At 30.2% G+C, this 13,436-nt stretch overlaps 2 protein-coding genes across 2 annotated transcripts; one reads left to right on the forward strand and one right to left on the reverse strand.

Annotated features, from left to right (window-relative positions):
- The first annotated feature begins 9,101 nt into the window (after positions 1-9,101).
- LOC114162404 (uncharacterized) lies at positions 9,102-9,943 on the forward strand. Its single transcript, XM_028046274.2, has one exon. The coding sequence runs from the start codon at positions 9,265-9,267 to the stop codon at positions 9,721-9,723; it is 459 nt and encodes a 152-aa protein (XP_027902075.1). The 5' UTR covers positions 9,102-9,264; the 3' UTR covers positions 9,724-9,943.
- A 209-nt stretch (positions 9,944-10,152) lies between these two features.
- Positions 10,153-11,422, reverse strand: HSP21 (heat shock protein 21). Its single transcript, XM_028046275.2, has 2 exons — positions 11,032-11,422; positions 10,153-10,714 (listed from the first exon to the last, which is right to left on the reverse strand). Exons 1-2 carry the CDS (start codon positions 11,291-11,293, stop codon positions 10,281-10,283), a joined length of 696 nt encoding a protein of 231 aa, XP_027902076.1. The 5' UTR covers positions 11,294-11,422; the 3' UTR covers positions 10,153-10,280.
- Positions 11,423-13,436: the final 2,014 nt, after the last annotated feature.

A 13,436-nucleotide genomic window follows, 5' to 3' on the forward strand; every position in this document is an offset into this window, starting at 1 on the left:
ACTCAACTAAGGATCCAATGAGTTTTGCTATTCTCATCTTATGTTTACTTTCTTAAATCCACTCTCAAGCAAGTGTTGAAAACATATTTTCATTGTGAAACCCAATAATATTTATGAGATATCTTTGGAATATTCACAAAAAATATTTTTATTATCTACGCGATCAAGATTTTTATATATCTTTATATAGATAGAATATATTTCTTTATACATCTTATAAGGTTTTGTCATATAATGCAATAAAAATGTGATTTTAGTTCATCCAATCGAAATTGTCGAGCTATACGATTTTATAAGATTTGTCGATATACATAAAGTAATTTTGTCTATTTAATTTTTGGATGAACTTAGTGAACCTATTAAGTACTACTAATGAGAGAAGGAAAAAAAATGTAAGCATTTGTTTAAAATTCGGATAATATAAGAAAGTTAAACATTATAATAAATATCTATAAACTTACTATTTTAAAGTTTTTAGTTTAAAATGATATTAATTTTTTGTACGATTGAATTCAAATTTTATTGATATTATTATACTTTTTGTATGAATACTCTTGTCGATAGACTCATGACTGATAAGTCGAATTCCGGATATAACACACAAACATAGAAAGAAGGGAAAAGAAAAAAGAAGTAATTAACATCCGATGTGGTTTGTCTCTAAAGCATAAAAGGTTTTAATTGGCTTCCTCATTTTGTCTTGTTCTATTCATGTGGTATGGTTGGACGCCATCTGATTTTGTCCCCAACCACCCATTGCATTAGAACACAACTTGCTGAAGAAGAGTGTATGTAATGATAGATGGAAGAGAAAAACAAACACATAGGAGAAAGAAGCGTGTGGAAATTTTGGTTCTATAAAGGGCACACAAACTCATGGTAAAATGGACGATCATGATCTTCGAAAGCAACTCAAGATTATTTTATTTGGAAATGGTGTATGAATTTCGCAAGCAATGAATGACCTTACTATGCATTATAGAGTGTGGACCATGATCCTCATTCTAATGGATGGCTCTGGAAGAAGGACTACACCAAAAGAAGGCAACACCAGATACTTCTTTCAACAAACGTTTAAGGACCAAATACTTCAGATTTTATGTCACTTTCTTTTCAACTTGGCCATTGTATAAGTAAAAAAATAATAACATTTTCACGATTTTTGATAAGGTGAATGATGCGTGGAGCGATAAAATTAGATGTGGAGTCAAGAATTTTAATTCAAAATAAGTGAGATCAACGATATATAAAGAGAAACATATACAAAGTTATTTTCAAAATTTTAAGTTAAAAATTACATGATATATCTATAATATGGGTTCACTGATGTTGGAAAAAAATTCGAGAATCACCTTATTAATAGAAAAATAAAATAAATACAAAGAAACACATAAACAACAAACCACCCTTTGACTCAAGTATATCCACATTTTTCAAAGCAATAATTTAACTTAACCCTTACAACGCTCTTGTTACAAAGTATAAGAAATAAGAATAGTCAAATATAAGTTTGAAGTGTCTTTGACCCGGGACAAGAAACATCATGAACTTAGAGTCCATTATATAGTCACTAACATTCACTTTTTTAATTGTCTTAGACAATATAAAATTTTTCAAGACATGTTATTTTCATCGACCAAACAACTAATAATTCATGGCCTGATGAATCCGCAACTTTCCGATTTTCTATCATCTCTTCCTAATATATCTACTCGTATCTCACATAATAGTTTTAGAAATAAAGATATCATTTACCATAACATTTATTTAAGATTGTGTAAAATATATGTTCAAAATTACATATAAAAATATTAATTAAAAAATAGAAAGTGCATAGTCAATAATTTGACAAAATGAGTAAAAGTAAAAGATTGAAACTGATAAAAAATACAAAAGTAAAAGAAAGTAATAAAATACCTCAGTAAATTGTTGAAACAGAATAAAATGTTGCAGAAGAAAAAGACAAAATGCTTGAATATAAATTATTAAAATGAGGTGATAAGTGAGTGTTTATAAGTTGTAATATTTATTTATAGAGTCTAAATTTTAACTAACTTTCATAATTTTTTTTTTTATCGCTAACTTTCATAATCTTAAATATTGATACTATACTATGCTATAATCTCGATAAAAAGTAATAACAATGATCTTGATATTTTAATATCTCTTACTTATATTAATAATTAAAGGTCATTGAAATAATATTAATGCTAACAAAGAGATATTATTTCCATAAATCTAAATAATGCACAAGGATGATAAAGACTCTGCTATTTATCTTTTAACCGAAATGGAAGATGGTAGTAGACACCAAAATGTGTTTTTAACTTAAATCAACCCAACTTCTATTTTATTTAGTCAAATTTTTAAGCAATGTAACACAAAAATAAAATATTTATTTTTTTCCAAAAAATAGTTTTTATTTGTGAATAGTTACTCCTTTCATCCGGAAATAATGTTCTTTCTTTATGAAATTTAATCCAAATTCATTTTCAATTTCAACGACCAAATAATTCCTTTTTTTGTCACAAAAAGTTCCTTGTTTACAATATACAATTTCCTTTTTCTCACATCTCAATTTCAAACAACTTTAATTATAATTTTGATAATAACATTTTTGCTTTCCATTATATATTTCAAATGACTTTAAGCCACAATCGAAATCGAAATTAGTAGTGTAGATTTTAACTTCGATCAATTTTTTGTTTTAATTCTAAGTTTTAATAAAATCCTACATTTTGTTGGAAGTCCACATTAAGTAGAGATAAATGATTTAATAATATATAAATAGGTGCAAACTTTATCTTACAAACTGATTTTATAGAATTGAGTTAGGTTTAAAATCCATTTCTTCACATGCTATCAAAGTCATAGTACTTAAAAGCTTATCCTATCAATATTTGATATTCGTTCGGCCTATTGTCACCTGCTATCGTATCATCCATTAATGTCTAGTCCCGAACTCAAGATGTATATACATCGACGTTAAAGTTCAATTATTAAGGTAATTTATTTTATATATTTATTGCACTACAATGAGAGTGAATTGACTTAGTTTATTGTTTATAATAGTGAAATCAAAGTGTTCACCTAATTCTTCAAATATTATGAAATATTATTATAAAGATAGTGGTTAAAAATTAAAGTATTAATGTATATAACTTGACAAACAAATAAATTAAACATTCAAATTATTCAAATATTATTGAGCAACATTATAGTATTTAAAAATATTAATTTGTGAACAAATATAATTAGAAGTAGAAAATAATTATAATTAAAAAATTAAAATTGTAAAAATAAATTAATAGTGTTTTCAATCCGGCTCGAACCCGTTTAACCTGTGGATTAAGTGAGTCAGGTTTAGTTCAATCCACTTTTGAAAAAAATAAAATTTTCTCAACCTAACCTAGTTCAAACCCATAGTGAGCTAGGTTGGCTCACAAGTTGAAACTCGTTTTGACATCTCTACCGTCAAATGATCTATCTTATGTGGTTCTAAGATGAATGATGGTTTGTAAATTACTAATATTAAGTTGGAGAATAAAGCATAACTACTACATTTAGCTTGGGAGTTTGCTTATGAAAAAATGACTTGGGCTAAACTCATGCATATTCGATTTTTTAAGTTTAAGTATAGGAAATATATGTTCTTCAGATTATCATCAATTTAGTATGGAATTAAGGGTGCATATGGTATTCTTCTTGAAAATACATTTTGGATACTAGGTAAAGGTGATTATATTAATCTTTGGAATGATTGTTGGTGTTTTGACACTTGCATATCAAAATTGGCTAAAATTTCTTATTTTGATATAGTAAATAGTAAACGTTATACCTTGTTTGTTTAACTTGAACAAATACTCATGGAAACTTTTTTTCTTTTGTTGCCTAATTTATGCAACTTTTTTTAATGATTATGAGGATGTGGATGTGCATAATTATATTATGGATGATACTGTTGTACTTCTATAAAAATTGCAAAAAGGTACTTTTAACATCACTGTTTCTTAATTCACTTTATATTTCTTTTTTAGTTTTTAAATCATTTGGTTGTTTTGAAGAAAAAGTTTAAATTTCATTTAACATAATTTCACACTGTAATAGGAATGCTTGCCGTATGGTTTGATTCAATTTTCATATTAAAAATATATCCAAATCAAGTATAAAAAATATGTGTGCAGTTAGAAAGAAAGAAAAAAATTCAAATTGGAACTTTTTATTTTTAATTCTAGTTTTTTTATGTTGTTAAAATATTTATTCTTTCTTTTCACCTTTAAATTAATATATAATAATAATAATAAAATGTTATTCAAAATTTGATAAATATATTAAATAATAAACTAATAAATTATAAGATTAAATACTTAATAACATTAAAAGCTAAAATCATATATTTTTGTAGTTCAACACTAATAAGTATCAAATAAAAAATCAAGTTAAACAATATAAAAATACAACATGCCAATATGACAAATTTTGTCAAATCATAAAAAAAATGTAAAAACAAATTATATCAATTGTGTGATGAATTCTCAAATTTTCATATAATTGCAACTTGTGGGGAAATAAACATCATCATTTAAACTTTAATTGTACTCATATTTTCTCTAGTAATATATAATGTGGTGACTTAAACTAGAACAAATTTTTTATATAGCGTGTTAATATCTTTTGGTTGTATTATATATTTTTTTCAAAATTTATAATTTGACTAAAATGTATTCTCATTTAAATTATATATAATTTCATGTTAATATAATTTTTTTTTCATATTTTTTAAATATGTTGTTATTGATATTCAATTATAACAAAAATTTAACATGAAGAAATGAAATTATCATTTAACCGTTATTACATTAAATTCCACATTTAGTATAAAATTATGTCCTTAAAATTTGGTCTCCAGCATTTCCTTTTATATTATTGTAAAGGATGTTAAACTAAACTAAAAATAAATATATGACTTAAAATGAATTAGGGGAATGAGTTGTTTTTGTTAATCCCATAGTTATTGCGTTTAATTCTTATCTGAAAAAAAATGGACTTTAACTTTGATGGGGTTAGGTCTGTTTGATGTGCAAATGAGGGAAAAACATTTTAAAAGAATGGAGTTAGTCAGTTGGAAAACAACAACTTAGAAAAGTAATAATAATAAAAGGGACTTTGTGGATTTAGAAGATCTTTGTCTCATCTTTTCAGCCACTCTGACAATGACGTTATTAAATCGGCTCACACCACCTACGACCACTTAAAGCAACTCTCTTTGTTTATTGGCTATTGTCTCACCTACTAGTAAATGCATACTTAGCAACTCAACAAAAACTATGTCTCTATGTACATATCGATTCTTCCTATACACTATCATTTTATCGCTCATCAATACATCAATACATCAATACATGTATTTAAATTTAATTCAATGTCACAAAATTAACTTGTAAAGTGATAATAGATGCAATAAACAATAAATTTTTCAATAGAAGCGATGTAATAGATTTAACAAATTTCTTTAAGATAGACTCAAACTCATGACTTTGATACTATATTAAGAAGTCAATTTTAAGTTTAATTTAACCTTGTCAAATTAGTTTGTAAGGTGAGGTTTATACTCACTTATATACTATAACTCACATTATCTTTAGTCGAAGTAAAATCTCCAACCACCAACACCATTTTTATTATTTTTACAATTACTTATTTCTCTCATTCATAATGGCTAGTAAATATCTTCCATTCCTCTGTACTACCTAATAAAGTTAGTAAAATCTTTCATTCCTTTTCAAAAGGCCAAATTGTGCGGGGAAACTTATCACCAAACTTCAAAGAGAAATTTTGTAGGGATGGAGACATGAGAGAAGGAAGATTTCATGGGTGAAGTTGGAAAATATATGTAAAACTAAAGAAGATGGTGGTCTAAAAGTAAAGGACTTGGAAATGTTTAACATAACTTTATTAGTAAAATGGAAATAGAGACTTGGAAATGATGAACCTGAATTTTGATATCTAAATATGACTCATGGAAAGCATCAGATGAGTCAAGAAATCTTAATTATGACTCATTGTGGTGGAGAGATATTAGAAGATTATGTGGGGAAGGCCAAAAAGGAAATTGGTTTGATCATAACATAAGGTGAAACTTAGGAACAAGTAATAAAATCAAATTTTGGGAAGATAGATGGTTATGTGAGTTCCGCTTAAAAGAAAAGTTGCCTAGGCTATATATGAATTCAATTATAAAGGAAGAAAAATTAGGAGATGCTAGATTTTGGAATGGTGACCGATGGACATGGAACCTACCATGGAGGAGAGAATGGTTTTAATGGGAGAGGAATATGGTGACTCTTTTCATGTATGAGATTGAAGGGAGAACTTTGAATAGAGATAAAGAAGATGAATGGACATGGAATGATGGAGAAACACAAAATTATATGGTAAAATCTGCATATAAGAAGTTAAATAGTAGAATTAGAGATAAAAAAACATATTTATACTATATCTTTTGGAAAATAAAAGTCTTACCAACATCCAAACTCTTCTCTTGGAGCGTGAGTAATAATAAGATTTTCACACGAGACAACTTACAACATATGAGTGTAGAGTTGGGTAATAGAATACACATCATGTGTCAATCTTGTAGTGAAATAGTTTTACATTTATTCTTTACTTGTAGGTTAACTACACACATGGAATTTGTGTGATTTTTGGAGAGGACATCTTTTTGGGTATCATAATAGTGCAAAAATACATTTTCTTGAATTTAAACATCTTTGTTTAAATAAGAAATTTGATATAGTGTGGAAATGTATATGGATGACAATAGTTTGGAGCATTTGGATTCATAGGAACAACATTATTTTCAGAAATGTAGTATTGAGGGAGTTTTTTTCAGTTGCACAAATTAGAGTTTAGGCATATATTTCTAATCAATATTCATAAGCTAGTTTCTCATATTTTGATTGGTGTATATGCCCAATCACATGTTTAAAATCATTGTGGATTTAATCACATAAAAAGAAACGGTTTTAGCCATGCTGGTCTCTTCGATTTATCCTTCATTGTATAATACATGTTTGTGTTGCTTTTATCTATGTGGGAGGTGGTCGTTGCCCTTCTCTTTTGGTGTAGACTCATTATTTGAATGAGTCTTTAACCCTTCATGGCACCATTTTTGTGAACTTGACGGACCTAAGTTTCAACAACCATGAGTAAAATGATGCCTATGGAATAGCTCATATGTTCAGTGCTACTCTAAATGCCTGGCTTTTGAAAATCATGGAGATATTAAACGATGAAAGCAAGGAAAGTGAGAGCCACTGTAATCAGGAGGAATTTAACAAGTCGTGGAAAGTTAATTTCAAAATAATTAATAAAGAGATTGTACAAGACAATCTAAAAGAAAGTTTATATAATTACAACTTTAGATGTGAGGAACACTTTTGTTATTTGTTCAACTATATGTTGTTTTGGTTGGTATTGTGGTTGTTAGGAATTCTTTTTGAGTCTGTTTTTTGCGAGAGATTTTGATTTTTATATTTTGTTTTAAATTTGTAAGAGAAAATACTTATGAGGTGGCTATCTTTGTTTTTTTCTCTTTATTTTATTTTATTTTTTTATGTTTTTTTATAAGGGTTGGACAACCTATTGTCTTCTTTCAATTTATTTGTTATTGCCGATTAAGAAAAATTAGTAGCGAATAAATCAACTATAATAGGCACTAAAATGCATCGGTATTTTCATTTAGTGGTTAGATAGAGAAGTAAATTCTCAATTGTATACTGATGGAAAGTAAAATATGAATTTGAATAATTAAGCTTCAGACAATACAAGGTGCCTTTCTAAAAGTTCGCTTCTTTATCTCTTTGGACAAGATAAATAAAGCACTTCTTGGACACCGAAGCAACCTCATCTTTCTGAGCATGGAACTATCTCACCCAAAGCGTGTGAGAAAAAATGTGTTAAGCAAGATTATTGGCAAAGATATAATAACCATATATTGTTTATTACATATATACCACCCCACATATATACATACATACCAGCTACTTTTACACAGACTCTGTAAGAGAAACAGCCAAATAGCAGTTAGCAGTTGGCAGAGGTTAACTAATTTATATTTTTCTAGAGACAAATACAAACAAAGCCATTAATCGAAGTACACCCAACCTTAAACTTTTGTTCCTTATAGTACCCGAACCATACATATATAAACTGCATTTGTTGCGTCACCGCCCCTGCATGACTAACTCACAGAATTAATATAATCTCTCTTTATTCAACCATCCAATCTCTGCTTTCCTTCCTACCGAAAGCCAAAGGAAGAATGAGGTTCTTTTGTTGCATCCCCTTGTTCTGTTGTGCCTCTCATTTCTATCAGTATCAAACAATTAAGAGAAAATTCAGCAATTTTTGCTTTTAAAATTGTCTTGGACGTCACCTTAAACCATGAACTGATGCAATTTTAGAGAAAAGTAAACAAACATAACTATACATGTCGTTGGAAGTATCACAACAGCGTAAATCAACTGATAGAGTTTGAATCTTTAAATCTGCTATTGTGTTAAAGAAAGGGTCTAACCATGTGGTTCAAAAGTAAGATTTTTTTTTCTTGCACTTGAATATAAAAGGAACAAAAATACCACTGAACCTTATATCTAGTTGTAGTAGATTTTTTTCTTCCCCACCTAACTGGGGCATGGTAGTTTGGTCCCAAAGCTAAGCCAAGCTTCTGCATGCCCACCCAATCAAATGAGGCCACTTGCATGATTTTTCAAGTGCATAGACTGTTATGGCACAACCATATACTATGCAAAATCATATAGGAGTATAAATGCTGCATCAGTTGGGTTCTGGAGGGATGAAAAAAAAATAGTTAAATGAGCAATGCAATATTCTGCTACTTTCCCACTAAACCGACCTATGGTGCATGCGTGTTGACAAATCTTTCATTTTGCATTCTCTACACAAAACATATTTTACTTACTCATACTTTCTCGCCCTAATCCACAAGTTTCTTTCTCAACGGAAAGTCACCTTTCTACTCCACTCCACACGAAACAAACCCCTCCATTTTTTTAAGGATCCTACCTCACTATATATCTCACATGCTTTCCTTTCATTTTCTCACTCAAACTGCCTCTCCCTTCACCTGCTCTCTCTCTCACATACACATATTCACAGTTCCATGCAGTTATCTTTATAGCTTTCTCTAACAACTTCGCTTTTGGTCTTCAACCACCTGATTTATACACCCTTTACAATAAAATGGGCAATTGTGTTGTTCTCTATAAACCCAGTTCAGGGTTTTGCATCATGCCAAAAAAGGTTAAGATTGTCAGGGTAGCTAAACCAGATGGGAAGATACTAGAGTTTGGCCCCCCAATTCATGTCAAAGATATCTTGACAAACTATCCAGCTTATGGTGTTGGAGTTTCAAAGAAAATCACAGAACCTCTTTCACCTGATCATGAATTGAAGTCGGGGAGATTGTACTACTTGCTTCCTTCTTTGCGTTCCCCGTCAAATCTTGCATCTTTAAGGAACTCTGAGACAGATGGTGGGATAAAGAGGATCAAAGTTATCATAACGAAGCAGCAACTTGAGCGGTTGGTGAACAAACAGATCTCCGTAGAGGATATTCTATCAGAGGTTCAAACGGTTGGTGTTAAGTTTCTGAACAATCGGAAGTCCAAATTGGACTCTATTCCCGAAGAGAATGAGTAACATACAACATAGAAATCCTATCTATTTCTCTTAATTTTCTGGCTGTTTCACCTTTCATTTCCTTTCTTCCCTCGTTATAGTACCTTCTTTGGCCGTTGTTGTAATGCTTTATGCTTAACTCTTTCTTTTTTTAAGGAAGTTTGGTTGTAAAAACTGATAGAAATATGTAAAGGCAGACAGAGAACCTAGCATAGAAAAATATTTACGGGCAGTTTCTGAATTTTGCATTCCCTTTTTCTTTTGTACAGGTTTCTCATTAAGTTTTTGTCACGGATTAAGTAATTAAACTCCTAATTAAGATATACACATGCTAAGGATTAGTTTCTTTTCACATCTTTTTATGGCTCATAACCAATTTGATGTTCCAAAGACATGATTTAGCAAAACAGATTTTTCATCTTATGAATTAGTAAGAGGAGGAAACTGACATTTGCTAGAAAATTTTGCAACAGCAATTTATTTCAACTTTTTTACACACTTAATACCACATATTTTACCCGTATATGATGGGTATGTATGGTAAATTACAGCGTCGCAAAGCACAAAGCATAAGCATCTCAATGAACTTCCACATCAATAACCTTGCGTTCAACCTTGATCTTGGGAATGGTGATATAAAGCACGCCATTTTTCAACTCTGCCTTAACCTTGTCCTTCTCGCAGTTATCTGGAAGCTTCAGACGGGTGTTATAGGAACTATAGCTCCTGCTGGACCAAGAGTCATCACCACCTTGTTCTTGTTCACTCTTGTGACCACCATTTATGACAAGCACATCGTCCTCCACCGATACCTTAACATTTTCCTTAGAAAGACCTGGCATGTCAAACCTCATTCTGATCTCGTGTTCTTCATCTTTGATGTCCCAAGGGGCACGCATCTCACCTCCTCCCACGTTTCTTCCGGGGAAAGTCATGGTATCTTCGAAAATTCGGTCCATTGAATCCAAAATCTGGCGCATACTCCTCATGGGTGACCACGGGTCCAAGAGACCTGCAATAGACCACACTACATGTCAGTGTACATGTTTAACTATGTTGGAAGCAAGTTCAGGTAAACGTAGCTACCATCACTTTTCCTCACTCAAAGACACGTATCGTATTATAAACTCACAATGGATCACTTAAATATCAAACATTGAAATGTTGTTTTCATATGAGTTTGCTTAGATTTTAGGTATCTGTAGAAATTGACTTAACTAGGATTTTCTTGACTTTTTCTATAGTTATTTATTTCTCTTCGTTATGCTTGTCACGGTTTGTGGGTAATTGTGGATAGTACATTTGTGCGAATAAGAATGGTAATCTTACCAAAAGGGGAAATGTCGAGGGCAGTTCTACGTGGCTTTCTCTCAACCGCAGTAGTTTGGTCGCCCTTGTTAACGTGTTGCACTTCCACAGAGTGGTCTTTGTTATCACCAGAAGCCTGAACCCTCATTCTTTGTAGCCTAGGAAACTCTTTCCTCGACGGAAAAGAGGCCATGCAAGGTGTAACAACATTGTTCTTGGGTTTAACAGAGTACCCTGTTTTTGGTGACAGTAGAAGTGATGAAGTTGACAGTGTTTGAGCCATTGGGATTGACGAAAGAAAAGACAATGTGGGATTGATTAACGATGATCGATTGGTGTTGTTGATGAGTGTGAGATGTGGAATTGTTGAATATATAGAGAGGGGATGTGAAAGGTGGAGAAGGGTCTTGAGAGTTTGAGAGAGAGTGTGAAAGTTCTGGACCCAACACTTGGACAACCTCGCTATGTTTGTTTTTATCTCACTACTACCACCTTCGGGAATGGTCTTCAAAATTTATTTCACCTCATAAAATTTGTAATGGTTTTGTTTTGTTGATTTATTTTTTGGGAATTGACAAAAAAATATTAAGTTAACTAGTAGGAGAATACTGAGAAATACTTAAAGTGTTTGATAAATTTTCAGAATCTATTCCTTTCTTTCCTCTTCTACTGGTCAAACAGTTGCTTCAAAACTTTAAAACTCGTATGGAGCTTATTTTTTCAGTCAAAATAAAAATTACAATTTTCTTTTACCTTGTATTTATATATGAAGAAAGATTTATAAGAAACCTGGAAAACAATAAAAGAAAAAAAAATGAAAAACATATCCTTTTGTTTTGTTCCTTTTCTTCTTCTTTCTTTTAATTATAATTTTTTTGTCTAAAAAATAAAACAAAAAAACAAAAGGTATAGTAATGAAGAAAAACCCTATCTGCTTTTGTGCATCTTTTTCTTACATAAGAGTGGCTGAGAGTATAAGAGTGGCTCTCTGGGCCAAGCGTTATTGGGTTTCACTCAGCCTCCAAGGAAAGCCCACCTATTTTCTTATATGCCAAAACATTTTTTTATTATTTTTTAATAATTATCTAATGTAATTGGATGTGGTATTTGATAACAATAGATGAATAACAAATTTTTATTTTACAGTGATTCTGAAAAAATCACTCCTGAAGAAAATAAATCTTTCTTTTTGTTTATTTATCTTACTTTTGCTTGATGTCAATGTAACATAAGTCATTAGCTTAATTCCTAATACAAAATAAATATTAAAGCTGTTTCGCTTCATGATTACTTTCTTATGCATTCGTTTATACGATTATTATTAATATATTAAAACATTTCGTATGTTGTTAAAATACTCCTTGTGTCAAAAAAGATAGAACACTCCTTCCATCTCATGTTATTTTGTATATTAAAATAATGTACACTTTAAAAAAATATTAATTATACCAATTGCAATAGCAAAATATTTCTCTTTGACAAATTTACAATAGGTATTTTTTATTGATAATTATTTGAGTTTTTAGGACAAAGAATATTACTAGAAAAAGTTAGAAAGAAGCGAATATTATATAATACATGAACTTTTACAACGATGTAACGAGAAGAAAGAAAAAAACACAAATTAAATCCAAAACTTTCCGACAGTATTAAATAACTCTACATACATATTAAATTTAATTTTTTAAAACGTAATGTCGGTTTTATCTAAACGCGAGTAAATATAGGCCACTATAAAATATTTTTCTTACCGTGAGTGTACCTACCTTCAATTTACAAACATCACAATATTGACCTTATCAAGTTATAAAAGTGTAATGAAAATAGACTCGCGTGTTAATAATGTAGTTCAACATTTGACACTACGAATAGCTAATCTAGATACGTCGGAAAATTATATATTTCTTGGATTACGATAACTTAACAAATTCTTTTTGACAAAATTTGATAAAATGTTTTTTAATTTATACCAAATATTTTTTTTTCTCTTTCTAAATTACATCAAGCTTTTTCTTTTATTCATTAGTCAAAATTTTGTCAATTATTAAAAAATAATTTGATATTTTTTTAATTTCATTGAAAAGTTACCTAATATTTCGTTGGATATCGATTTATTCTTTCAAAATTGTTATGTACATCAAACATTAGATGTGACTAAGGATGGCAACGGGGCGGAGCGGGGACGGGTTTCGCTATCCCATACCCATTCCTACAAAAAAAATTCATCACCATCCTCATACCCAACCCAACGGGTATTAAACTTTTGTCCCATCCCCATCCCCACCGGGTAACGGGTATAATCTCGTACCCATACCCGTACCCGTGTTCTAACAACTTCAATATTAATTAATTTTTATAAGAGAAAAAAATTACGATAAAGAAAACATAATATTATCAAATATTCAATATTAGGAGGATGATTGTTT

Source organism: Vigna unguiculata, chromosome 9 (genome assembly GCF_037176805.1).
Source record: "Vigna unguiculata cultivar grain cowpea cultivar isolate G323 ecotype 2 chromosome 9, ASM3717680v1, whole genome shotgun sequence".
Taxonomy (NCBI): domain Eukaryota; kingdom Viridiplantae; phylum Streptophyta; class Magnoliopsida; order Fabales; family Fabaceae; genus Vigna; species Vigna unguiculata.